The following is a 27,222-nucleotide window of genomic DNA, read 5'->3' as shown; positions in this document are numbered from 1 at the left end:
GCCTTGTGAGATCTGCTCGATCACTAATGCAAAGTACTCATGTACTGTTGATTGTGATGTCTAGATGCATATAAGCTCTCCCCTATCCTAACTCGGGAAACAGGCAATAAGAGAGACTTCAGAAAGCCCTGAATTTCAATACTCCCATGCAACCTTGATTACTTTGTGCCACCTCTAAAATCTTCAATTCCTTCACCTTTCAAATAGCAGTTGTTATTAAGGCCAATGTCATACAAGCGAGGCAGGAAGTGGTGAGGTAATGTACACAATTTTCCAGAAGGCAGGGTGTACACTGTGCTTAAAGAACAGCAGTTATGGATTTCCGCCCAACTTCTTTTTCAAAAGTTGACTTTAGAACGAGTTTATATCCTAAAATAAGAATACACTATATTTATCCATCTATATTTGCTACTTTCACTTTGAGTTTCTTCGTGTGATCAGCTGAGATGAAGACAGTGCGTATTTTTCCTTATGTTTTCTTTCAGAGCCTTTCATACTCTGTTTCAATATGTAGAGTAACAGTAAGTGAAGGATGTGAGCAGGAAACAGCATTTTCCATAGAAAAGAGAGTGCTGCTGAAAACAATCATAAAAAATCTTCAGCCTGATGACAATACTGTTGAAAATTTAAACTGTGGTTTTGTGAAAGATAAGAGCGTTTGCCTTGCAAGTGTCAGAAGAATGATGTTTTAAGTGGGCAAGTATAAATTTCATCTGAAGCGTCAAAGTGGAGAGCAACTAGTCTTAGCATTGATCTTTTATGGAGAGTAGTAGAGCAATGAAACATTTTAAGGCCACATTTACTGAATTCCAGACTAGGAACAATACTGAAATATATTTGCAGTGATTTGTAGATACAGAAGCACATGTTTTCCCCTGGATTTGGTGAAACTGTTTTAAGCTAGAATTTTGAATCAGATGGAAGGTTATCTTCAGATAAAAATATTAATTGAGCTGATATCGAAGTTGAGGAAGGTAAAATACTATAGCATCCATCAAAGGATAAATCACCAGAGCAGATGGGAGATAAAAAGAGTCTCACTCATGGTCCAAGTAGTTGATCATCAGCACTTGAGAGATTCAGAGGCCTGTAATGTTCTGATAGCTCTGAGATCACTTATTCATCTGAAAGTCGTACTCAGAAATAGCACGTGGCATAGATCTAGGACCTTTAATTATCTCTAGCCTAAGAAAAATATGTCTCAAAGAAACATAGCAGAGACATCTTTCTGAAAGCATGAATCACCATCCAGAGAATCCTTAAATGGTCCTTGGATCTTGTGAGCAGACTGTTTCCCAGGGTGATGACACAGAACCGGTGTGATTATACTCTATCATTTGTCCCTGGGCACAACTGAGTCTTTTAACAGAGAACCTTGTGTGCCTCCCATCAATAATCATATGCAATGCCCTTCCACTGTTTTCATGTCCTGAGACTATCACTTTACATGCCATCTCATTTATATTGGAGTTCACATGCTGACACTCTCTTAAGTCACTATCATGTTTTCTTTGTGGTATTGAGACAGGATTGCTTTTTCTCCAGTCCTTTTCTATGGCTACTTTGTGTCCTGATAGTCTTTAAAACAATTATAGGTTTTTAAATATGCCCTTTAAGAATTTCATTTCTGGCATTTACAAGAATCTTTACTTTTAAATATTTCATTGAACTTGAAAGAGTCTGGTGACTTTTGATTGAAACATTTCTGTCCATTAAACCTTATTACTGATGGAGGAAAACAGGAACCAAACATAGACTCTGCTTAAAAAACAAAACAAAACAGAAAAGCTAAATTTTCAATTTTTGCCTCTCTATATTCTACTTCCTTTAGTATGCCTGTCACTTTGGGAAATATTATCTTGCCTCATGTTTAAAACAAAATATATCTTGACTAGCTTAGACAAATTCACTTCCATGAGAAATAACTGAATTCATAAATTACTTTTACTAATATTATTAATATTATTATGTGTATGTGCATGATTTATATATGTGTGTTTGTGTGTGTGCCTGCCCACACCAGGAGCTCTGCATGCTACGGTGTGCATGTGCAAGCTACTTTTGGAACAACTTTTTTGGATTTTTTTATTCTACTTTTTTCTTTAAAAAGAGATTTATTTATTATTCTCTTATGCACATTGGTGTTTTGCCTGCATGTATGTCTGTGGGAGAGTGTCTGGTCCCCTGGAACTGGAGTTACAGACAGTTGTGAGCTACCATTGAGGTTTTGAGAATTGAATCTAGGTCCTTCGGGAGAAGGCAGGTGCTCTTAATCACTGAGCCATCTATCCTGTTCCTCCATCTATGTTCATAAGTGTTCCAATTATCAAACTCAGGTTGTGTCAGTCTTAAATTTTGGGAGGCAGGCACCTTATCCACTGAGCAATCTTGCCAGGCTTCCACAGCTAGTGTCTTTTAAAAATTAAATTACACTCCTTTTCATTTGATTAGTTCAAAGATGGTTAAGAAATAGATTACATAAAGCTATGGTGTTCTCAAGGAAACTTTATTCTGAAGCATTGGGGGAAAACAGCAATGGTAAGTCTTAATTTATGGAATCACATCACCTGAAGCCAAGTCCTAACTCTATTTTTGGGCTGTAGACTCTCCCCAGACTGCATGGAGTATTGCTTATTTGTAAGGATGTTGGGACTAGTGAATAAAATAATCCACATAGCTTAATTCATGTCGGATCTTGTTTGTGCTGTGGGTTAAGAACCACTGGGAATGTAAAAAAAGATACAATTAAGAGAAAGACCCTGTACCATGTACCCTGGCTTAACTATCTACTTTTTCATAATATATGAAGTTTTGCTAATGTATTAAAAAGAACTTTAGAGAAAAGCTGCCAGTTACTCATATATTGCATTTTTTAACTACATTGAATTCCTTCTGCTCTTTAGATGATGCTGTCAATATTTGGTTGGGAGAGGAAGAAGGAAGAGCAGACTTAGGGTACATGAAAGCATGTTGGATGATGGGGATTTGGTTAACTGGGTAGTGACTGGTGCCTCAGGGAGTATACAAAAGCAAAGTGGTCCCGAAATCAAGTGAATAGACTTGGTCCTCACTGCACTGTATCAAAATGCAAAGAGAGCAGTCACTTCTCATTCAACACAAGAAGAAGCTTCTCAATGCCAGAAACGATTGAGGAGTGCAGAAGGGGAACAAGAGATTGCTTTGTCTTCTAATACAGTTCAAACCTAGTGAGTGCCAGAGAAAGAAGAGGGAACACAGAGATCGGGTCTTCATATTTGAAGAGCTCACGGTCCAGTGAGAAAGAGACCAGCACATGAGTCAATCTAATGCAGTGCAAGGGAGACTTACCAAATGCTTTGGGGATACAGCCAATGGAGGTATGGAGTTTACAAAGGGTAGCTAGAGCTTCACAGAGGATATAAGAAAGCACTGTTTGGTGGGAAGGGAGAGCTTTCTATGAACAGCTGCTTCCTGCAGGGTCTTGTTTTGAGGCTTGAAGTAACATGCCCCTTCAGGCTGAAGAATCAGCTGAGCTCTGTTCATCCAGTGCTTGGAATATGATTAAGAGACCCATGTCTGTCATTTTAGAGATCAGGAGGTGCATTTTGTGCATACATCCTCCAAAGAACTCCTGCTCCCTGGGAAAAAATTTCTCATTGTCACTAATAACAGAATGTGATTTCTTTAATGATGCTTGAATGATATTTTTCCATGCTTGTGAATATTTTTAAAGACGCCATCATAACAAAATCACAGTTAGTTTTTTTAAAGTAAAAATGATGGATGTTGAAAATACTTTTCCCTCTGAATCATGAAAAAAAAGAAAGAAAGAATTTGGTTTCACTTTAACTTTATTATGTGGTTCATTCATAAAAATTAGTGCACGTGTGGGAGTAAATCCAGCCTTTCAACACTCATTTTCCACTTTGCCCTTTTGTACCTTGGAACACATGGTGTGAATTTTATTAAGGGCTGGCATGGGCTCTGTAGATGATCAGCGTCCTAACAGTTCGGATGGCCCTTACTACCTTCCATTTACCTGTTCTGTAGCTCACTTAAATGTAGACCCTGCTTTCAGGTTGTTCCTTTCAGGCAAAGAAAAATGCCTATAGCCACTGCTTGGATACACAGGTTTACAAGTGTAGAGGTTCTGGATACAGGTCTTCATGCCTTAGGGTAACTTTGAGAAAGGACTCACGTATCAGATGCCTCTCTTAGAAAATGCAATCACTGGTCTCATTCCTGTCTGCTGGAGACTAAGTTAGTGTCCTCTTGATTGTATCCTATGAGGTGTTAGTAAATCAGGACATCATTAGCATCTATCTTGAAGACATAACCATGTTTCTCCCTTTCTCAAGGTGACATTGGTCTTGGAGGCCAAGCATCTTATACTTCATTCATGTATATATTTCCCATTAGTCACTCACCAATATACTTAAATTTGGGAGAAGCAGAACAGAGGGCTGTTAATGTTCAACTGATTAAAGTATTCACATATAACAGGTAGGATTGTATTGTAAGTACATCAATGACAGAGCTTGCTCATTTTCTCTAATAGGTGGACACTCTCCCAGCAAGCTCAAGATAGGTAAAGTTTTCTTAGAGTTGCAGTTAGATTCTTACCCAAAGCATCTAAAACATCTAAAGAATAAAAGCAGTGTAGCCTTTGAAATAGTATATAACCACCGAGACAGTAATTCAATTCAGTAATAAGTTAAGAGATGTGGATTGAGGTGTGAGTTTATTGTATTTATTCTAATTTTAATTATGGGGAAAAAGTCTTATAGACACTGTCTCTGGCCCAGCTCTCAGTTAAATGAATAGGCAATACAACTGAAATTCTTATCTACTGTTCCTTGGTTGAAAGTTTTGGCCATTTGAGAATGTACAAATTCTTTTAAAATAGTTTACTATCTTAATAATATCTATCCTCTATTGAAGTTGAGTCTGAATCAGGAGATCCTAGTCCATCGTGTGTGTACTGCTTGTCTGATGTTTCCAGTTGAGAATCTAGGTCCACTACTCATCATCTGAAGAGTCACAATGGGAAGTTGTCTTCTGTAGCATGTAACAAAAGGTGTCACCACATACAAAAAGGTGTAACTCTGTAACAGTAGGTGTAGCCATGTAACAAAATGTATTACAATGTAACAATAGGTACATCCACATAACAAAAGGCGCAACTATGTACCAAAGGTCTAACTATGTACCAAAAGATGTAACCAACTTTTGATTTGCAATGTTTAGAGTCTCTTGAATGGCATTCTATTCTTTCTAGAAATGCAGGACCAGGCATAACACTACCAAAGCACAGCCTCATTATTACTTATTTTCTGTGTAACATAAGCTCTGTTTTTTTTTTTTTCTTTCTGTTTTCTCCAAAGGCGGTTAAACAGAAATAACCTCCAGTTGTTTCCTGAGCTGCTGTTTCTTGGGACTGCAAAGCTCTACCGGCTGTAAGTAGACACAAGTGCTTGCTGTTGCTTTGGGTTGACCTTGGGTTTTATTAATAGCGTTGTGGGTGTTTTCTTGCCCTTTCCTGGAATCTACGCGTTCATGGATTCCTAGATTGAAAGTTTGCCCTTTTGATTTCGGAAAGAAATAGAAGATCGTCAGTAGATCTAGTGGCTTTGTTTTTGTAGCATTTCGTGGTTTAAGTGTGTATTATTGCAGTTGCTTTATTCTTGGTTTTAGTTATGGGGTGATACAGAGGTTTGCCTCGTGCCCAGTGGAGACTGAATTCGGAAAGGATGGAAAAAAACCTGCTACTTTTAAGGAAGTGGACAGTGTTTCCTGTACAGTTGGAGTTCTTTCTGCTAGTTTTTTTTTTTTGGTATTGTTTCTTAACTTGAGGAATAGTGTTTATTAGGTTGTCCATACTATCTAAGGCAGTTAAAGCTGTATACTCTCTCATAAGTGTTTCTGTTGAAGCCACAATTATAAACTCTGCAATGTGAACTGCTGGAAGCAAGGCTTTCACATCAAAATACCTCATACCTCAGAGCCTGTTAGGGACATTGTTCTTTTAAAAATCACATTGTGAATATTAGGTGAAATCAGTTTTCCTCCCAGGAATGCTTGTTCATGGACCTAATGTGTAATAGTGAAAACACATTTATGAAAGCTTTGAAAATTAGATTTTTCCAGCTGTATACATGGTTTTTCGCAGATGGCAGATACACTACAAAGTGTTGGAAAAAATAAATAGCAGTGATTGTCGATGTTCATGTATGCTGTGAAATGACGGCTGGGATATATAGAGTAAGTTGTGTGGAGCGGCCCCACCTGGATCCTGGGGAAGTCCCATATGGAAGTGTTTGTAGGGAAAGTGAACACATTGCTGCTTTCCAAATTTGAAGAATGTGTAGCCAAAGCTTTGTAGCCTACAAGTTCAATATTGTTATCAGTTCCAGAAGTGCGTATATGTGTGTCAGGGGTCCTCTCACACTCACCCCTACTGGAAACAGAATATCTGCTAGGTCAGTTCTCCTGATACCTCATTTCACAAGCTAAAGATCATTGCCAGCTGAATCCCCACAGCTTCTCTTTCCTGATGTCGCTTCCCTGAGGGAAGCCAGAATGACTGGCTGCATTTCTCATGTTTGTGAGCTCTGCTGTTTAATGGGTCCTATTCAAGTGTGCTTTTAAAAATCAAAGGGACTTCTCTTAACAAATAATCTCTAAGGGCTATTTTTCCTAAGGAAGTAGGATGTAGCTTGCATATATATATATACACACACACACATATATATTATATATGTATATGTGTATACACACACACACATATAATATTTAAATCATTGTACTTAGTGTTGTAATGGCCAGGTTTGTTTTTTAGTAGTATCCCTTCTCTGCTTTAATTGTCGGAGACTTGACAAAACTTGTAAGAGCTGATTTTGAGACTAATGTCCAATGCTTTTGCTAAACTGTGACTTTGCTAACAGTGTGCATATAAAAACAGCACGCAGTGCCTTTGGAATGTTTCTTATGTACTGCAGAAATGAGTTTAAATGGGATGTTTGTTGTCTGTTATTAGTTGTACTATAAAAAATGTATGAAGTGACCGCAGTACTCTCTCTGAGAAATAAGAGTGTTCGATGTTTTCTCTAGAAGTGCTTGGATTGATTTTCTGATTTTTTTGGATGGCTTAATGCATTGTGGAAGTCCCCACAAGCAAATTATACAGTTTGGCATTCAGACCTCTTTGACAATATTACAAAGTGGAACAAAAAGTTTTCCCCTTATATTTTAAGATTTTGTACTTTTCTGAACCTTTTATGGGATGGGACACATGAAAGCTGTGGTAAGTGGATTGAAGAGAGATCAGGCTCTGTGACAAGACTGAGACAAAGCTTTCTAATTACTTGAAGGAGTGTTTACAAGGGGAAAGCAGAGATTAGAAAATATGCTTGGGATAGTTATGTGTCTGTTTGACCCAAATAATTTCCCCTAGAGAGTATACAAGCTAATAATTTTGAGTGTTTATATCTACAATTATAATAAGGATGTACATCTTGTGATTCCTAAACCTAGCCCTTCATGGCATCATGGTTAATATTTGATGGTTGACATTTTTTTAACTAGAAATATAGAGGTTTACTTTCCTTTCTTCTCTCCCTCCATCTCTCACTTCTTCCTATGCTCCTTCCCTCCCTCACTTGTTCTTTCCTTCCTTCCTAGCTTTCATTTCTCTCTTCTTCTTCTTCTTCTTCTTCTTCTTCTTCTTCTTCTTCTTCTTCTTCTTCTTCTTCTTCTTCTTTTCATTCTGTTGGCTAGGGTAACCTAGAACTTACAATGTAGCTCTTGCTTGCCTCAAACTGTGGCAATCCCATTGACTCAGCCTTCTAAATGTTGGGAACAGGGAAATGTGATTTTTGTCTGCACATTCAAATCAGAAATATTTTTTTTCTTTTGAACTGGGGACCCTGTGCTTCACAAGAATTAGATAGATGTGGATACATTGTTACCATTTGTATTTCTCTTGAGAGGAAAAGTAATAAACCACATGTGACTAGATATTTAATGATACTAAAGTCAATAGAATTAAACAGCCAGCATTAAGAATCTTTAGCAAGCAGAAAGACAAAAGCTTCAAAATCTGACTACTACAATAGGCCTAGTATGCCTATGAAGGCCAAGGACATAGGTTCATTGTTTTTAATCCTTCATGTGATACAGGTGTCTAGTTACTCACCTGAAATGAATATTGAAGTAGATAGAAAAATGTGTTCAAATCCTTTGAAATGCTCCTTCAAAAGTGAATCATTGTATGAGAAGTCTGAGTGAGAAAAGACACATAGAATTCTGACAAATAACAGGGAAAGAATATTAGCATAAAGAAGATATTTGACTAGTTGCTTCATGTGTATATTAAGAGAAATCATTGTTGCCCAGCTGAATGACACAGTAGAACTATGGCTCAGTCAAAAAGCACTTGTATAATTTTTTTTTCATAAGTGATAGTAATTAACATATTCACCTTTTTTTTACTTATTTCATACTTTACTTAATATATTTTCACTAAATATTACCAGCCAGGATCATTAACTAGTTTAATATATAGTTTATAAGCTGGTATTTGATTTTAGTATTGTTTGCTTAGATGAAAGTTATTTTTGATAAATTAGATATTATACAGATTTCTTTGAGTTTTTGTCGTGAGCAATCACCATCTGACTTTTGACTGAAAATAAGATGCCAGGCACACATGCATTTTGCAGACTCTCACAGCGATATAAAAGAAAAAGAGTGCACACTGTCTATGAGTTATGATTTGACATGGTTGATTGCTGCTAGCGGCCAAACATGCTTTCCCTTTGCTGTCTGCTCCAATTTCTCTTTGGAAGGGCTGAGAGAGCACTGCATGTTCAGGTCAAGATGTTTGCTCCGAAATAGTAGTACACTCACAGCTGTGTTGGCTGGAGCAGGAGACTAGTTTAAATAGCATTACCGTTTATCCAGTCCATTAACAGAACTCTGTAAAATAATCCCAAGTCTGTGTAAACTACAGGACAGTGTAATAAAATTACAAGCACTTGTTGACAGATGGAAAGTGTAAGTAAAAGGAAAGCAAAGGGTGATAGGGTGAAGGTTCAAAGAGACAGCACATAGTTTTCCTAACTTCTACAAGGAGATTCTTTCCTCCCCTCTGTCCCTCCTGTGATGCTGAGGTTTTTGCATTTTTATGATCCACCTAAGAGTGAAGGAAAATTCTTTTGAGGGCAATCTGGAGCTAGTTAGCTGAAACAGAGTGTGGTGAATTTTCAAGAGGTTGGCCACTTTAGGACTGAACCCAGTGAACAGCATGCGCAAATCTTCCAGATAAGCCTGTCCTTCAAGGCAGTTCGCAAGTGTGCGATGCGCCACTTCCCATCTGAGTCTGCAGCTGCTTATCCAGGCTCATTAGAGAGGAATTTCATTGATGGAAGCATGGATGAGCAGCATGTGGTTGTAAATGTTTGTTCTGTGGTTTTCGGTTTGTTTCTTTGATTATTACTATATTTACCCAGACATCTAACATAAGTTTGCATATCCAAGGCACTTTACAGAAACTCATCTTTCTCTAGTATCTTTCTAAATCCAAAGAAAACAATCAACAAATAAATCCTACCTTTCTATTCTCCAGTGGCACACTGTATTACACTATTTTTGAATAGATGTTTTATTTGTGATTCTGAAGTGTAAATTATTTCTCAAGAAATATGAGGACAACTAAATTTCCTGAGATTTTGAATGTTAAAGCAAAAACACCTTTTTAAATGGGTTAATAATTCTTACTAGAGACAGAATTTTTACTTCTTAAATTGATTGGTCACGTAGCAACTCTTGCCTAAAAAATTCTCAGATTGTCAAAATACTTTCTGATAACTATAGTCAAGGGAAACTTTTAAGAAAGGAAACTTCATGGCTTTGTTTTTGTTGTTGTTTTATTAAAGGTAACAATTTAGTTTCTCTAATGTAACAAAACATACAGCTAGGCTGTCTGTATTTCATTTTTCCTCACTTCCATCCCAAAAGACTTCATTGCTTTTGATAGTTTACAGAAAAGTGGGTATATTCTTATAAATGAATATTTTCCTTTTAAAAAAGTTGTTTTTTACATATAAATTTATATTATTATACACACATCAATATATATATATATATATATATATATATCAAGAAGAACCATGAAACAGTCAGGAATTCTATAAATGTTACATTCATAGTGTTTTTGGCTATTTGTATTTGGCAGCCTTGAAGAAAACATCTTTCCTAACTTGGTGAGCCTAAAATTCTGAATGTACATCAATATCTATCATATCTGATCACTATCAACTTAAAACATCTATCTAGACCTGAAAATATCTTAACCCCTAAACAACTAAGCTTAATTGTAAAACTAAACTATCTGGTCTTCAACCCCATCAGAGACTTGAGAAGGAATAAAATTACTAGAGTATACAGAGAGTGCAGGTTAGCAGCTTCCCAAATGGGAAGATGACAGAGACAGTTTGCGACTTGAACAGTCACCCAAAACTTGGAGCATCATGTTCAGCCTCCTGGCCTAGCATATCTGACAGACAATTTTGTGAGGCAGGAACTATTGAGGACTTGCTTACCCTGTCTTGGCAGAGTTCGGCCGTCGACTCTGCCTGCATCCAAGCTTGCCCGTTTTTAGGCAGAATACTTTGAAAGTGCTATTGCAGGCTGCTTAGGATAAGTCAGTTATACATGTTAATTGTTAGTCAATCAAATCATGATCATGTCAATTACTAGTCTACTTATATTACAAGAATATACATCCTAGGTTTAACAGATAGATATGATTCTATAGAGAGATAAGGTAAAATAGTTAGATAAAGTCTTCAAAAACCTCAGAGACCTGCAGAATATAGCATGTAAAGCTGATTTTATTATTTTAAAGATTCATTGACAGTAAGTTAAGTCCTGACAACACCCAGCCTGTCTCAAAGATGATGAGCATCAAAGAGCCTCCTTATAGAGATGGCTTCAAGTGTGGCAAACCAGCCACTGGGCAAAATGTCCTCATTTGAGTCACTAAAAAGTGTTTTTAAATTTACAAAACTAAAATATTTATATTTGTGCATTATAATCTAAGTTTTATTTTACAATTGTGTATATCAATACTCTCCATGAATATATTATGGAAAAATGTAATATCCTCAGGGTCTAGTGTGAGACTCTAGCCTTGTGAGGTCTCAATAACTGATATACTAAATTAAGCCTCTGTTGGGTTCCGGGTTTGCAACTTGAGTGAGCAAGTGATAACTCTGGGAAGGCATTATGAATTATGGAGAACCAAATTTAATTTAAGAGATAACTTGACTAATTAAATGTTTGGTTCCCTTGGGTTTTCTAAACATCAAATGGTTTCAGTAAACACAGTGTGATCAAAATACTTTTTGTTGTTGTTGCTGTCGTTCATTTAAGCAAAATATACCTTAGTTTGAGGCAATTTTATCAATATGTACGACTAACCCTGTTTTGGGCTATTAAGAGAGTCTCATTAGGATACTTGTAGTCAAGTATCAAAGCAGGAAGTGACAACAGTGGAGCAATGTAAAAATTCCTCTTGAATTAATTTCTGCCAGCTCTGATTAAAGTGTGGGCCACTAGAGGTGTCAGGTGCCATAGTTTCCTGCTTCATTTTACTCTTGGCCTGTTTGCCCCCTGCCACAATAAATCCGACTTTGGTTGTGCAGGAATTGCAGGTTACAGTTGCTACGGTTACCATTGTCGAAACTGGCATCATTACTCTTGGAGGGAGCCACGGTGATGGCTACTGCTGACTTCCCTGCTGAGGCTGTCTGCGGGTCTCAGGTGAAAGTTCTGCAGAAAGAGTCCCATCTGCCCTGTCATCCACATGGGGAAATGTATGTGTTTTGGATTGAAACTTTGCTGAGGGATTCGATTGACTCCTTATGTTTGAAAGCAAAGAGCTGGGAAAACAGAAATTATAGACGTGTTAACTTCTGGTGATTAAAATGGCAGCCCTTTATTTCTTATTAAGTAACATATTAGTTGTTTTTACTTGGTGTAACTCTGGTTTTGCCACTTGAAAATAGATATACACAGTAATTTAAGTTTAAAAGATTGCCATTATGTAGTTCAAATATTTATTTTTTAAAAATATGTGAGTTCGAGGCCACCCTCCAACTACAGAGTGAGTCCAGGACAGCCAGGGCTACACAGAGAAACCTTGTCTTGAAAAACTAGAATAAATAAATAAATAATAAATAAAAGGATTTATTTTTTAATTAGTTTATTTACTTGCTGACTTATTGAGTCATGGTCATAGTGTGTAGCCCTGGCTGGCCGACCGTACTGGTCAGGAACTGTGGCACTCTCCCTGCCTCAAGTCTCCCAAGTGCTACAGTGGTTAATAGGAGAGTGACACCATTCCAGGTAGCAAAGGTTAAATTTTAAGTGTGTGGAAAAGTAAAAGGACATAAGGGTACCTATACATAATTCAGAGTAACCACATCCACCTGCCAGCAAAATAATGCTATACAAATTACTTAACAGAACCATTTCTGATTTTTTTAAAATCAACATATTATCTAAGGAGTTATATGTTACAAATGGAATGAAATTAAAGACTGTAATTAAAAGTTGCCCCAGCTTGGTGTTGATAGTTTTTCCCTTCCAAGAGGTAGCTAAAAGCTTTGTTGTTGGTGATGAACAAATTTCTGTGGCACCTGCCCAGTGGACTCTGGCTGTGAAATTTACAACAGTCTCCAACATCAGATAGCCTAGAGCAAGGAGGTTGTTCAAAATCTACTTACAAAATGTTTGTATTGCCCATGCAAATGCTTTTTTTCATTTTTACTTAAATATTTTTACCTATCTATATATTATTACACATATATACAATAAACTACCTATAGCAAGAAAAACCATGAAACAATCAGGAATTATGTTAATGTTACATTCATAGGGTTTTGGCTATTTGTATTTGGCAGCCTTGAAGAAAACATCTTTCCTATCTTGGTGCATCTAAAATTCTCAATTGCATCAGTATCTATCATATCTCATCATTATCAATTTAAAACATCTGTCTAGACTTAAAAATATCTTAACCCCTAAACAACTAAGCTTAATTATAAAAATAAACTATCTGGTCTTCTTTTTGTACACTCAGATAATTAATTTTATTCCATGCAAATGCTTTTAATCACTGCATTACCTCCACCCATAAGCACCCATGCTATTCAGCACTGGGTTTGGAGAATACTGTAATATAATGGGAATATTTGACATGACAATATTGACATGACATGATGTGGTTTTGTGCCTCAGCTTTTACTGATATGTAAATTAAAACCTATGGAGTTCATTTGATAATCATAAGGTTTTCTGAAGCATGCATTTAAATTTGTGGTTTACAAGTTAAAACATCACTATATATACATATTTTGTTAACTTTTTAGATCTTGATTAGAAATCATTAAATTGTCATAGCAATCTTGAGATTGTAATTCGGGAACTAGACTCTACAAGGATTTTATTCCTAGATTTACATGCTGAATTAGTTTTAACGTGTGTACATGTTTGCATTATATTTTCAGTCATTGAAATCAACTTGATTTGCCTTAGGAAGATGGTGAAGTGCTGTATAGATTACGTTGGATATTTGGGGCTCTTTTATCTCTGGAAGCCACTTGCTTCTAGAGTGAGGTTTTCTTGCCTGTGAAATTGGGAGGATCAGGTTATCTACTCTCTGGGGCATGTCATCCAAGTTTCATTCAGATTCTTTTTTCAAAGAAACATTGTCAGCTTCCAAGTAGGGTAGCAACTCTGCTTCTCTAGTTATTAACGTCTCATTGCAAATGTAGTGAAGATAAGAGTCACCGAGATGTCCCTGCCGTTGTCCTTCTGTCAGACAGGTTCATGATGCTGTTGCTCCACCTTGTACTCCATCTTCAGTTCAGTAACTGGTAAATGTGCAAAGCCACCTGAGTCATGCTAACGCCATGTTCTGACCCTAACTGTGCACCTGGACCATTTTGCTTCTCTTGGCTGCAGAAGGTGTATCCTAGCCCACAGTATTCTCTCACTCCCAGTTGATGGCTAGCATAGTTTAAATCTTCATATATAAGCTGGATGAGGAAGGGAGGGAACAAGTTTGCTAGTGGGCATTTAAATTACTGTTTTAATAATGTGTCTTTCCGAATGAGAAAGTGAAGGGGAAATAGATACTGAGTAAAGTCTTTCAAAAACATCAGAAAACGTTCTAAAGATGTCCCCAAGATTCACTTCACTTCCTTAGTTTAGTGCCTTTTTAGTACTAGTGAAAATGGCTATTTTAATGAAAACAATATAGTATTTCACTCACATGTCTTTTCTTATGCATTTATGGTAATAAAATGTGGGCATTGTCCTCTGTATTTTAATGTGCATGTGTGATTTCTGTAAAATGTACTTTCAAGATACTTGTTTTTGTAGAAATGCAAACTATTTAGTGCTTTGAATGTAAGCACTGTTTTGTTATGAAATGTGTTGGTGTCAGAAGACATTTTTGTTTGCCTCTGCTTTTGTCCTAATGCTGGTACTTCTCAGAGCTCACATCCTCAGAGAAGTCATGAGGATGCTCTGTGTGGCCCTAGTCACCTGTGCCTCGTAAACACACTAGTTGGTCATTTTTTACTTCTTTCTGGGGGGTTGATCTTGAACTATTTTATCAAATCTTTGGGCTGAAGATTAGAAGTATGAGTCTCAGAAAAAGAAATGATACAAAAGAAAATGAAAGAAGAGAGAAGAAAGGAAGGAAGGAACGAAGAAAGAGAAAAAAAGAAAAAAGAAAAAAAGGCTTGCCTTCAGGTCTACATCATCCACCCGCGAGTATTACATTGTTGTGTAAAATGTTAATAGAAGAACATCTGTGCTTCTTGAAATGACCCCAAATAAATGTTTATTGCTGAGTTTAGCAACTTGATGTGAGTGTTTTTAAAAAAAATCTGAAAGAAAGGAGAAATAAGTAAGTCTGGAAAAAGACTGGAGGAAAAATAGTTTTGCCCCATCACAGTAGGTTTCCTCTTCAAGTGAAAGATTAAAGCTCGGTGTGAGTGGCTGGGAGAAGCAAGGAGAAGGGTTGATTGCTGCCCCTCCAACCAGTCCAATTGATTGAGGGGGGGAAAAAAGCCTAATTTAAAGTTCTGTTTGTTCTATGTCTTAAACCACCAGACTTCTCCTTTAGGACTGCTCCAGAGGAATGCTCCAGAGGAAAAGAATCCAAGGATAAAAAGTCATTGCAAGCCAACAATTGTTCCTAATCCTCACAAAATGCTAGAGAAATTAAATTTATTCTTTATTGCTCACACTGTTACCTAGGTCACTAGGCGATGGGAAAATTGGACTGGGAGTCGAGTAGGCGCGAGCTTTGTTTTGTGTCTGCTGCTTAACCTTAGACACGACAAGGCATCACAGAGTGTTGTGGGAACTGAGTTCAGAGCTTTTACACCAAGACTTTTATTACCCTGGATTTATAACAAGCTGTGCTGTCAGGAGATGAACACGTTGTGTGTACATTGCAGTGTTAAATGATCATTTAATTAACACCTAAGGGGGAAAAACCTTGTGAAATTCTTAGCAGCTCTCACTGTTGGTTTCCTGGGAGGTTTTAATATCCGAGTTTCATTGAAATTTCTTTTTCTAAGTAGAGACACAATAGAAATGATAAACTTTTTAAGGAAGACAAACAGTTTAACCTTGACCCCCTTTTTCTGTAGTAATAATTGAAATTCAATTTTCAGTCTGGAATGCTTGTTTATAAGAAGGGTTTTAGACTAATAATTTAAAATGCATCTTAATTAAACATTTTACATATCAATTTATAAATTTGAAAATGCATATTTATCAACTTTGTTTAAATTGAATTATAAACTTTTAGTTATAAAATAATAGAAATTATCTATAAATATATAAACTTATTTAAATATCCTTTTAAAATTTTGATTGCAAAGCAATGAAATTTACCAATCAATCTTAATCAGACTGATAAATTTGGAGTGCTGCTTTAATTTTTTTCTTTTTTAAATTAAAAAAGTTTTTCCCTTTTGTCACTGTATTTGTATTGTTTTATAAGTCTGGTTCAGAATAGGCACTTGGAGACTGGAAAGTTCTATGGGAAAAAGTGCATTATTATATTATTTTTTGCAGTTACTTTGGAAACAGATACTGTTCTGATGGAAGTTATATATAGATAATAGAGCAGGATAATGCCATTAACCTGAGAGTTTTAAATTACTTCATTAAAATATCGAGTGCTCTCAGTTATCTAATTCTCTCTTGTTCTTTTATGAGACAAGTGACTAAAAAGGAATGGTCTTCTGCAATGTCGTAACATGGAAAATACAAAGTGTACTGTCAGGAGCTTCTAGAAGCTCACTGACACTTTAAAGACACATTTAAAAATATACATCATCTTCTTTCATTTTATCTAGATATGAATATCTGATTTGAACTTTTTTGAAAATTTTAAGATATTCACTGGATTGCATAATGGTAAAGTATACTCACATTTTCTAGGAATTACAATGCTATCATTGTATTGTATATTATATTTTTTCTTTCTTATATATTTTATTTTATATATATATGTATTTTTTCTTTAATATAGATTGAAGTTTTTCTTTCTTTTTATGTTACAAACTTATTTTGTTTATTATTGTTACCTGTAGAGGTTATACAAACAACATTTGGAGTTGGTTGTTTCTTCTTCGTTTTGATGCAGCATCTCTCTTGGCTGTTGCTGTTCTGAGTGCTCCTGGATGCGGGCCTTTGAGCTTCCTGGTGGACCCCGTCGTCTTGATCTCTCCTTTCTGTGCCTTGAGAGAGCTGGGGTTACAAATGTGAGCCGCTGCATCAGGCTTTCTGCACATTCTGATGACTGAAGTCAGGGTCTTAGGCTTGTGTAGAAGACATTATTACTTTATGACCTGCCCTATGGAACCGAGTGAGTTTTTTTTTTTCCTAAGCTCACTTTTAATTCTTGCTGAAACAAAAAAAAGATTATTTCTGTCTACCCACTTTTTAAAAATATATAATTCCAGGAAGGTTTGGAACTCTGTGGCAGAGAAGAGGATGCTGTTCAACTTCTGATGCCTGGCTTCTGCTATTAGACTGCAGGGATTCCATATAGTTATGTGGTTCTGGGGAAGCAAGCCAGAGACTCAGACATGTGGGGCAAGCGCTGTATCATTGGAACCCAGTTGCTTAACCTATTTTATTTTAAATCTAATGTCTAAAAGTAAACCTACTTCGTAAATTATTCAGTGTTGAAGACCATGAGGCTGTAATGCTATTTAAAATCTCTTAGTAACCCTACTTTCAACAGAGATATATCCTTATTTAAAACAAAAAACAAAAAAACTCTGCTGAGCATTATTTGCTTCGAGGTTTTAAGGCTTTTTTTATTTCTATCAAGAGTCAGTGTTTCTGCATTTCTTTAATGCACACCTATTTCTTTATTCTTCAGTATTAATTTATTTTCTCATATTTTACTCATTAGAAACTTACAATTAAGAAATATTTAAACATTTCTTTCCTTGGTATAAAAATCTACCTTTTAGTTGAGGAAGCCAGAATAGCTAAAACATGAGAGTGGAAGAGAGACAAAACTTGATTATTAATATAGTGGCTATCTAGTATATAAATTATGGGGTTTATTCTGTCACCTGCAATTCCAGAATGGCCAAGGGGTGGGCCTAAGGATTAATAAGGCACAGATTAAGAAGTAGATAATTGAGAAAAATAGTTTGTGAGTTTTAATATTGCTTGGCAAAAACTATTTTGTGGAATCATAAGAAATTTAATTTTTCTAGACAAAAAACTTACTTTCACACTGAGAAAATTAGCATAAATCTATTACACTGAGAAAATCATGGTTAAAATTCTATGTATTAGCTATATTGAAACTCTTTGTAAATCTAAAAAGAGAGAGCCTATTTTCCTTTCAGGCAATCTCAGTTTGTGCCCTAAAAAATAGAAATAATTATTAAATAGGCAATTATGGTGTAACAGATGAACTTGACACTTGCTCAGGGCACAGGCTATCCAGCCACACTCTATATTGTCCCTGGCAGAAGTTGTTTTACTTAGGATTAGCTTCTATACTGTATCTGTCAGTTTTTCCAGGCTTTGAATACTTTTTATTTTTGAGTTTTCCATTGTTATCAGTATCATGGCTGCAAGCAGAACCCCAGGGCAAGCAGATACGCTTTTGCTCCTTAGAAATTTCCAGCACATTTTAGGGCTCTTACTGCCTCGTTAACACAGAAGATAGATCATTTCTCCTCCTCTATTAAACTTCACCTCCATCAAGCCTTTTCCAATATGGAGCTCTCAAGCCCCTCACCCCTGTCCTTTGTTATAACCTAACAGTTAAAAGTGCAGACTCTTTACTTGAGTTAGTGACTTGAGATGATTTAAGGTGTAACTTTGGGAAGGTTATTCAGTTACCTTCCCCAAGCCTCACTTTCATGTATAAAGCTTGGATATTTTTAGAACATACATTATAATGTTGTGTGAAGCAAATTCTTCATTAATGACATACTGCAATGTGTGTGTATGTGGTGCCTGGAACAGTAAAGGCTGTGTAGTTATCATGTGTTGCTTTCTGTTTCACATGATATGCTCTCTCCAGAGCCATCTTGTCTTACCTTGGTCTTTGTTTCATATATAACATGGAGTCTAATCCAGGTAGACAGATAAATACTTTGCAACAGGTAGGATACTAAAGGAAAGAACAGAAGAGTACATTGAGTTTGGAAAAAAAATAGGCTGTGTGACAAGAATGATTCAAGAAAAGTCAAATTGCTTCTGCTAGCTTCGTTTCCAAAATTCCTTCTCACTAGCTGCCAGATGCTGAACAAAATTATCCAACTTTTCTAGAGCTGTCTGCCTTTGCTTGTCATGTCTAGTAGGTAGGCCCAACACAAAATTACTTAAAATCTTGAAATATTTTGCATATATATATATATATATATACATATATATACATACACATATATATATATATATAATTTTGTAACTGGAGATAAATTTTTAACTAGCTTCATGATGTTGCAATGGACACACTCCAGTCTCTAATAGGTGTTCAAAAAGTTAAGGAAAGAGAAGAGATTGCATTGTATGTAAGATGTTTGACAGTTTTTTTTCTCATAAACTTAAAAGGAACTCTTTATCGCATTTGTAAGAATTATGCTGGTGGAATCATTCATGATAAAACCTGAGAATTATGTTATTAGGCCCAAAAACTGGGCTCATGAGTGATTTTGAGACAGCTCTTTCTCCTATGCGCATTTCAAATCTGCCTAAAATCTGCCTAAAAAGATAAGGCAGATTTCTTTGGTTAAATAAAAACATCCTGTTTACACTTTGAACAAGTTTCCTGCTGAATGGAAACTTCCTAAAGCCTTAGGATAGTAAAGAGAGGTACATAAAGGAGATTCGTTGGTTATGTGTTATTACTTATCTGTCTTGATACTTGACAATCCTTCAGTATGAAGTGAGTGGCTACAGCTGAAACCATCAGCAACCGCCTGGCTCTCAAGCACTGCTAATAGTAGCATGAAGAGGTGGTACACAATTCAGACAAGGCAATCGGAGAGAAAGGTTACACGTTCATGTTCTGATCTTTTCAGTTTCAGGCTATAGAGCAGAAGCCATGATTCTCTGTCATTCTCTATTCTCTGTTGACTGTACACTGTACGCCTGGACAATTAATTCTCCTGACCTTTGGAGGAGCGCAGGATGTAGAGAACCTGCCTACCTGAAGGCAGTTCATCATCCAGGCACCTGGGGACTCTTCCTGGAGGGGAGCAGCTCCTCCTCTGAGATGGTGTAGTCTTCATTCCTTTCTTTACTAGGAAAGAATTCCACACCTAACTGATAGTTTACAACAAAGTTGTTAATCAGGTGCTGCAAGTGACCACCCTGGAATCTTCTTTCATTTCACAGGAATGCAGAGGGGAATGAGAGAGCTACACAGTGGCATTTGATAAGTGAGAATAGCTTTTACTTCTTCCCCACCAGCCATGTAATCCTTTGTAATTAAGTTGTTGTGAGGAATTACTAGAGCAAAGAGATCAGAAAATATTTTTTTCCTTCATTCTTGTCAATGACACAGCTGGCTTTCTCAGTCTTAGCACTGTTATTTTGTTGTCATGAACTAGCAGATATCATTGTAACTCTAAGAGGGAAAGGACACTTAATTAAATTTAAAGGAAGCATCCCTATGAAATCTTTTTTTTTCCAGACAAGATTTCTTTATGTAGCCTTAGCTGTCCTGAACTTTCTTTGTAGATCAGGCTGAACTCACAGAGATCCACCTGCCTCTGCCTCCCCAGTGCTGGGATTAAAGGCATGTGCCTCCAAGCCAGGACTTAGAAAGGAATAAAAATTATCTGTAAATACAGTTGAGTTTTTTAAATGGGAAAAAATGTGTTCAACTTCTTCCTACTTAAAAGCCTTACCATAATTTTACAAATAACGAGACACCGTAAGTGTAGTGCCCAGATATGGCTTTAGTTTCTAAATAAACTGGGCTGAATAACAGTATTAAAATATAGGCAGATACAGTTTGAGATCAAAGTGATTGTTTGCAAATCAATATTAGAGTCATCCTTGTGACATCTATTATAGGGTACTTCCATTGGACTTTCCATTTAACTTTCTTATAGATATTCTCCCCAGTTCTACTGAATGCAATATTCTAACTTCTTGCATATTTGGTACACTAATTTTATGTCATACAACATATGAAAAGCAATTTCTAAGTGTGTTCTAGAAGATCTAATATATATAAGATCTAATATAATAAGACAAATACATTCTGTGGTACAGTGGATTGGAAAATGATAAAGGACACATCTCTGGTGCAGGCTGTAGGCACATTTGCATATCAATCACCAAGGCCTATGAAAATAAAGATATCTGTTGAAATTCTTAGAAAATTGTTTCACCGCATTATTTGGTTGGATGGCGCTTCTTCTTTACTTGCCCTGTTCATTCCAGTTAACCCATATAACAAAAACTGCCCTTCACTCTTCCAAAGATTGATTACCTTTCAGTAATTCTGATAGCATTCTAAAAATAAACTATACTTTGGACATGGCAGTTTAGACATATAATTACCTTTCTGGGCTTTGTACAGTTTTATCCTGTCCTACTAAATCTCTCGCAAAGGTGAACTTTGCATTCTGAAGTTTGTGGTGAAGAATCAAGAAAACTTAGATCCTTATGTTACAATTTCATTAATGTAGGAACAGTATTTGTATTAGGTATGTGTGTGTGTGTGTGTGTGTGTGTGTGTGTGTGCTTGTGTGTGCATGTGCAGGTGCGTTTGTATAAAGCCAGTCACTATGCTTTTCATGACTTTGACATTGCTTAGCTGCACTTCATTCGCTTGCTCTTGTCACTGGGAATCCTGGAGTGTAGCACGGGAACACCTGCTGTGCACAGCACCCTTCAGCAATCAGACAATGAGATAGAGTGTGATCCTTTGAGCTGGGGGTATCCTTGAAGTCTCACACCCTCCCCATAGAACGGGTTGCCCCACAATGATGTTCTACGTGCAGTTTGTCTTTGAGTGAAACCACTGCAAAGCTGATGTGTTCAATATTGTACCCAAGACAATATCAAGCACAAGCTTACAAAATAACAAAGATATGAGGGATTTAGCACAGGAGTAAGCATAAATAGAAGTGATAATATTATAAATCTCCAAAGGTAACTTTTAAAATGTACTTTAAATAAACTGTGCTCAATACTTAAAACATGCTTTTTGATCCTATTAAATGCCAAATGATACATTTTGCACAGTTTAAGGTTTTCTGCATAATAATAAAGCATAGACACATACTGTACCAAATTCTTTTTTTCTTTGTTTTTTTAAATTTTATTTTATTAATTTATTCATATTACATCTCAATTGTTAGCCCATCCCTTGTATCCTCCTATTCCTCCCTCCCTCCCGCTTCCCCCCTACTCCCTTCCCCTATGTCTGTGATTGAGGGGAATCTCCTCACCCTATATATGCTCTTAAGGTATCGAGTCTCTTTTTGGTAACCTGCTATCCTTCCTCTGAGTGCCACCAGGCCTCCCCATCCAGGGGACGCTGTACCAAATTCTTTCCACTTCCTATGTTGGTTCTTTCCCTCGAGTTCCTTCACCATTAACTGTCCTGAAAGTTTGGTTTATGTATTTTGTTATCTCTCTGCTAGAATGGAAGCGCAGGGAGGGAGCAAGAAGCAGCTTCTGTGTAAGTAATATTGGTTGAGTGAGTCAATTTGGGCTCAGGCATTCACCAGGATTTGAATCCTGTCTCCAGTGTTTAGTAGTCATGTGACTTGGAACATGTTAGGTCACTCTTTTGTCTCAATGCCCTCTCCTGGAAGACTAGAGTCAATTAGAGTTATACCGTCACTGACTAATTGGGAGGATTCACAGATGTGTCTGCTGCAGACTTCAGTTAATGACCTATAGATCAAATGTCTTTGGCATTGGAAAAAGACACAGAGCTTTACACTATTATTAAAGTCGTTTGTTATTGTTTTGGTTTTTGCTTTTGGCTAAGTTCTCTTCCCCTCTCAACCCTGTCCTTGGTATTAGATTGAAAAGCCTAGCAATGCTTAGCTGCTGGCTCTAGCCTTGCTACTGGGTCCTGTCTGTAGGCAATTCTTTCATTCTCTTGGAGCTTCTGTGGTTTCACACCTGACCCATGGATGTGGAAATCCCACTTGGCTTTGTTGCTCACCACTTATGGTTTCCCTTGGGCATGACTGCTGCAATTCAGCAGATGCCACTACAGCACGGGGCCTCTTCCCTGTTGTCGCCATGACCTTCTCAACAATAGATATCATGTGTTCCTACTTACTGGTTAACATGGTCAATCTACAAATGTATATAGCCCGAGGAAATTAATATTGTGCTGCTTTGACTGAATCTACCATACTAGAGAAATGGTTTTGTTCTTGTATTAGGGTTTTGAGCTAAGGAGCAAAACGCTATCCATAGGTTGAACAGTCTTTGAAGATTTGGATATATTCTTCTCCTGTACCTGCATAGAGCAGTAATCAAAGGAGTGGGCACTTAAGGAGGGAGAGAGAGAGAGAACAATAGATTCATAGATATTTATGATAAACTTTAATGAAAAATACACTGCACAAAGCACTGGGTCCTCTATTTAAGTATCTTTTGTATTTGCTTTTAATTATGTTTCTTATTTTTGAAGTTATAATTAGATAATTTGTCCCTCTCCTTTCTTCCTAACACAGTCTCCTATGAACCCCTCTTTGTTCTTTTTCAAGTTCATGCCCTTTTTAAAATTGTTACTATATGCATCTATGTATGCATATAGACATATATAGTCCTAAGTACAACCTGCTTGGTTTGTACACTCTTATGTGTTGTATATCGCTTATTTTATTTAATAGAAAAAGGGAGATGAAGGAGAGATAAACTTTTTTTTTGTTTAGATCACAAGTGGGGGATGAGAAAAGACTTGTGAGAGAGCAGGTGATGTGTATCCCCTTAGAAGTCGAACCACCATGTGGGGTAGATTGGTTGTTAACCAGCTGAAAAACATCCTTGAACAAATTCTGAGAGGAGGTATAAATGTGAGCCAAAAACAAGCGGCAGGGGCTTTGGGATAGTTTTGGCTGTTCTTTGCTCCACTTCGAGATGCTCCTAGAGAGAACTGCTCGAGGGAAGGATTTGGGGCTCCGGGCTCTGGCTGAGGTTCTGGGTTCTGGTTGCTCCACGTTCCAGCAGAAGAAATCCTACTGATTACACCAGGAGAATCGTTTCTCACAACTGATATCCTTATGGTTTCATTATCGTATTCTTTAATCTTCTTTTCCTATTCTTTAGGTTAGTCGAGTTATAAGTAAGTAATGTACTCTCAGTTAATAAATTCATAATAAAATATATTTGTTAAGAAAATTGAGCATATAGTTATGTATATGTATGTGTGTTCAGGGATGACCATTTAATACTGGATAATCAATTGCTGTGCTCCTTCCTAAGGAAGACAGTTTCTCCCACTCCCAGTAACTTACCTGTAATTCTAGGTGTAGGCTTGAGGTCTCATGGGATTGTCCCTCTTCACTTCAGCATGTTTACTGTTGTCCCTGTTCAGCTCATATTTAGGTAGTCCTGTTGGTCAGACATTAGGAGCGTAACTTCTGACATTAAGAAGCGACAACAATGTTTTTAAATTTAAAGAGAATAATGATCAAGGTTCAATGGACATACTCAAGCCCCACAACTTTTTGTATCAAATTATTTGCAAGTTTTTCAACGTATCTTGTTGATGAAAGCCTAAAAAGAGTGCTGGGCTATATCGTTTGTATCACTGAGCCATCAGTTATTTCTAATATTTTGAATGTGTATATGTATGGTGCTTGGTTTATTTAACTTGCAAATAAAACTCTCTCGTCTTTTTTTTTTTTTTTTTTTTTTTTGCTACAAAATGAACACAAGATGAAAATTACTGATATGGCAGGAGGAACCAAGGCAGATACTTTCTTCTCACTGTTTCCTGCTCTTGCTTTGCTGAGAGGCCCAGGTTGCATCACTCAGTGTTTTTCCATGTTCTTTTCATTCTACCCCACGTGCTTGTGGCATGTTCCTCAGTCCTTTGTGTCCGGTCACTGTGTTTAATCCAGCAGTTTATTCCACCGCTCTTAAACTTTATTCTCTGTGCAAGGGTTAGGGAAACATTCACAGTGCTTACGCACATAAAGTCATTATCTATCTTAACAAATCTGGCCACACAGAAACAGGGAGTCATGACAGCTCTGCTGGAGAACATGGGCCACATCGTGAAGGGCGAGAAACTGGGAGTGAGGCATGATGAGTCTGGCTGGATTAGGAAGATGGTAAGCACATCAGCTGCGGCAAGTATCTGTAGCCCTGCCCTGAATCAGGTCTGATTGACAGACAGTTCAGGGGGTATTTCCAGACACAGATGAAAGCACCTTTTATTACACACACACACACACACACACACACACACACACACACACGAGCATGCACACACACGCTCACACACACAACAAACACATGGAAGAGAGAAATACATTGACACTTGACTCTTCTGTGTGTTGCCTTGCAGCTTTAGAAATGGGGTGATATATTATTTATTATACTATCATCTTTGGTGCCTTTGTTGGAACATTTTGTTGAGTAAATAGCTACAGGATAATACATAACAAAACTAAAAGTGCCTTTCCTCTTTAAGGCATCATGATAACAGTGATGCTACAATTTTCTCCTGTGCTTCTAGCAGTTTAATAAACAATTATCTCATCACAGGAAATTTGGCCCTCACCTCTCTCTCCTTCTTAGTAATCAAAATGCTGATGGCCGAATCCAACTGTTAGTCATTTTTGTGAGTCCAAGAGCACTTTTCTTTGTTTTTTTCTAATATTTTATTTATTTACTATTTATACTGTGTTCTGCCCCCGTGTATGCCCGCATACCAGAAGAGGGTACCAGATCTCACTATAGATGGATGTGAGCCACCATGTAGTTGCTGGGAATTGAAATCAGGACCTTTGGAAGAACAGATGGTGCTTTTAACCTCTGAGCCATCTCTCCAGCCCCCAAGAGCAGTTTTCACATGGACAATTAAGTAGAAGAAACTAGATAGAGTTGTAAATTGTGAACAAAATGTATTTGTCGTGTGTGTGTGTGTGTGTGTGTGTGTGTGTGTGTGTGTGTGTGTGTGTACACATTTGGTTGGGCACATTGTACATGCAGTACCCATGAAGGCCAGTAGAGAGCTAGGATTTCTTGGAAATGGAGTTACAGGTAGTTGTGAGTCACCCAGAGTGAATGCTCAAAATCACACCTGTTCCTATGTAAGAGCAGCAAGTGCTTTTAGTGGTTGGACCATTTCTTCATCTCCCAATGAATAGAGCTAAGAAAAGCTTTTTTTTCTGCTTTTGAACTTTGTTTTGAAAAACAACTTTATATATATATATTTTTAAAGACTTTTCATTCTTTTCTTCCATCCTTAATTTTTATCAAAATGGAAAAATTACTTTTGAGATAAAATATAATTTCAATAACATTGCATCTGATTTTTACACAGCTCAGTATGTTAAAAACAACAGTATATTTATTGGGTTAAAATTGGTAACAACTAATCTTCAGGCAAACTGTCCTTGCTATTACTATCATGAGAACATATTACATAATTTATTTTGAACTCCATTTAAAAAAATAATTTGGAGGTTAATATGGTATGGCAGAGTAAACCCACCATTTGTGCAGTGACAGGAGCTCCAATGTTAGCTTTAGCATGAGAACCACTCTTTAGGCCCTGTCTCCTCTATCTGTTAAATATCAATAATGTGCACTTCTCTTAGTAGCTTGTTGTACAGCCTGTATGATGACATGTTGTCAGTAAACTGTGCAGGCTCAGTAAACTCTCAATGAACTTTCACTGAGGAGGTATTAGAAACACTGACAGGATCCTTCTATTTGCCCGTCTCCTATGGTTCTCTTATCTAGAGTCCCAGTAGGATGTCCTCACATCTATCCCAATCTCCTGGTAAGTGGAGAGTTTCATGGGACATGTCCTTTGGGCTAGTGCCCAATTATAAGTGAATATATATCATGTGAGTCTTTCTGCTTCTGGGTTAACTCACTCAGTATGATCGTTTCTAGTTCCATCCTTTTGTCCACAAATTTTGGGATTTCCTTGTTTTTAATAGCTGAGTAGTATTCCATAGTGTAAACTTACCACAGTTTCTTTATCCATTCTTCAACTGAGGGACACTTAGGCTGTTTCCTGGCTCTGGCTATTATGAATAAGGCTGCTATGAACATGGTTGAGCAGAGGGTCTTAGAAACCTACAAGAAGAACATTGTAATGGGTAGACCAGGGCACAGGGGGGTCTGTTCAAACTATTGCACTAACCAAGGACAGTACAAGTAGTAAACATCAAACCCCTACCCTGATCTACCTAATGGACAGGACACTCACCACAGTTAGGTGGAGAGCAGAAAATAACTCTGACATGAACTCGGGTGTCCCATATTTGATGACCTCCCTTTGGTGAGGAAGCCTTGTGGCACTAAAAGAAAGAATAAGCAAGCTACCAAGATGAGACTTGATAGCCTATGACCATAAAGAGGGGGAGGAGGTCCCCTTTGGTCATAGACTTAGGGGAAGGAGGGGAATGGGGTGAAAATGGGAGGGAGGGAGGAATGGGAGGATACAAGTGATGG

General features: G+C 37.1%; 1 protein-coding gene across 2 annotated transcripts in view; it reads left to right on the top strand.

Moving 5' to 3' along the window:
• The window catches only part of SLIT2 (slit guidance ligand 2), a 339,504-nt gene that overhangs the window by 11,868 nt on the left and 300,414 nt on the right, over positions 1-27,222 (top strand). For both annotated transcript variants that reach the window (XM_084798055.1, XM_084798054.1), the window contains exon 4: positions 5,364-5,435. In XM_084798055.1, coding sequence (XP_084654181.1) covers positions 5,364-5,435 — 72 coding nt within the window. The remainder of the gene's footprint in view (positions 1-5,363; positions 5,436-27,222) is intronic.

This window comes from Acomys minous, assembly GCF_964271855.1.
Source record: "Acomys minous genome assembly, chromosome: 10".
In the NCBI taxonomy this organism is placed as follows: Eukaryota; Metazoa; Chordata; class Mammalia; order Rodentia; family Muridae; genus Acomys; species Acomys minous.
This window is presented reverse-complemented; position numbering and strand designations above follow the sequence as displayed.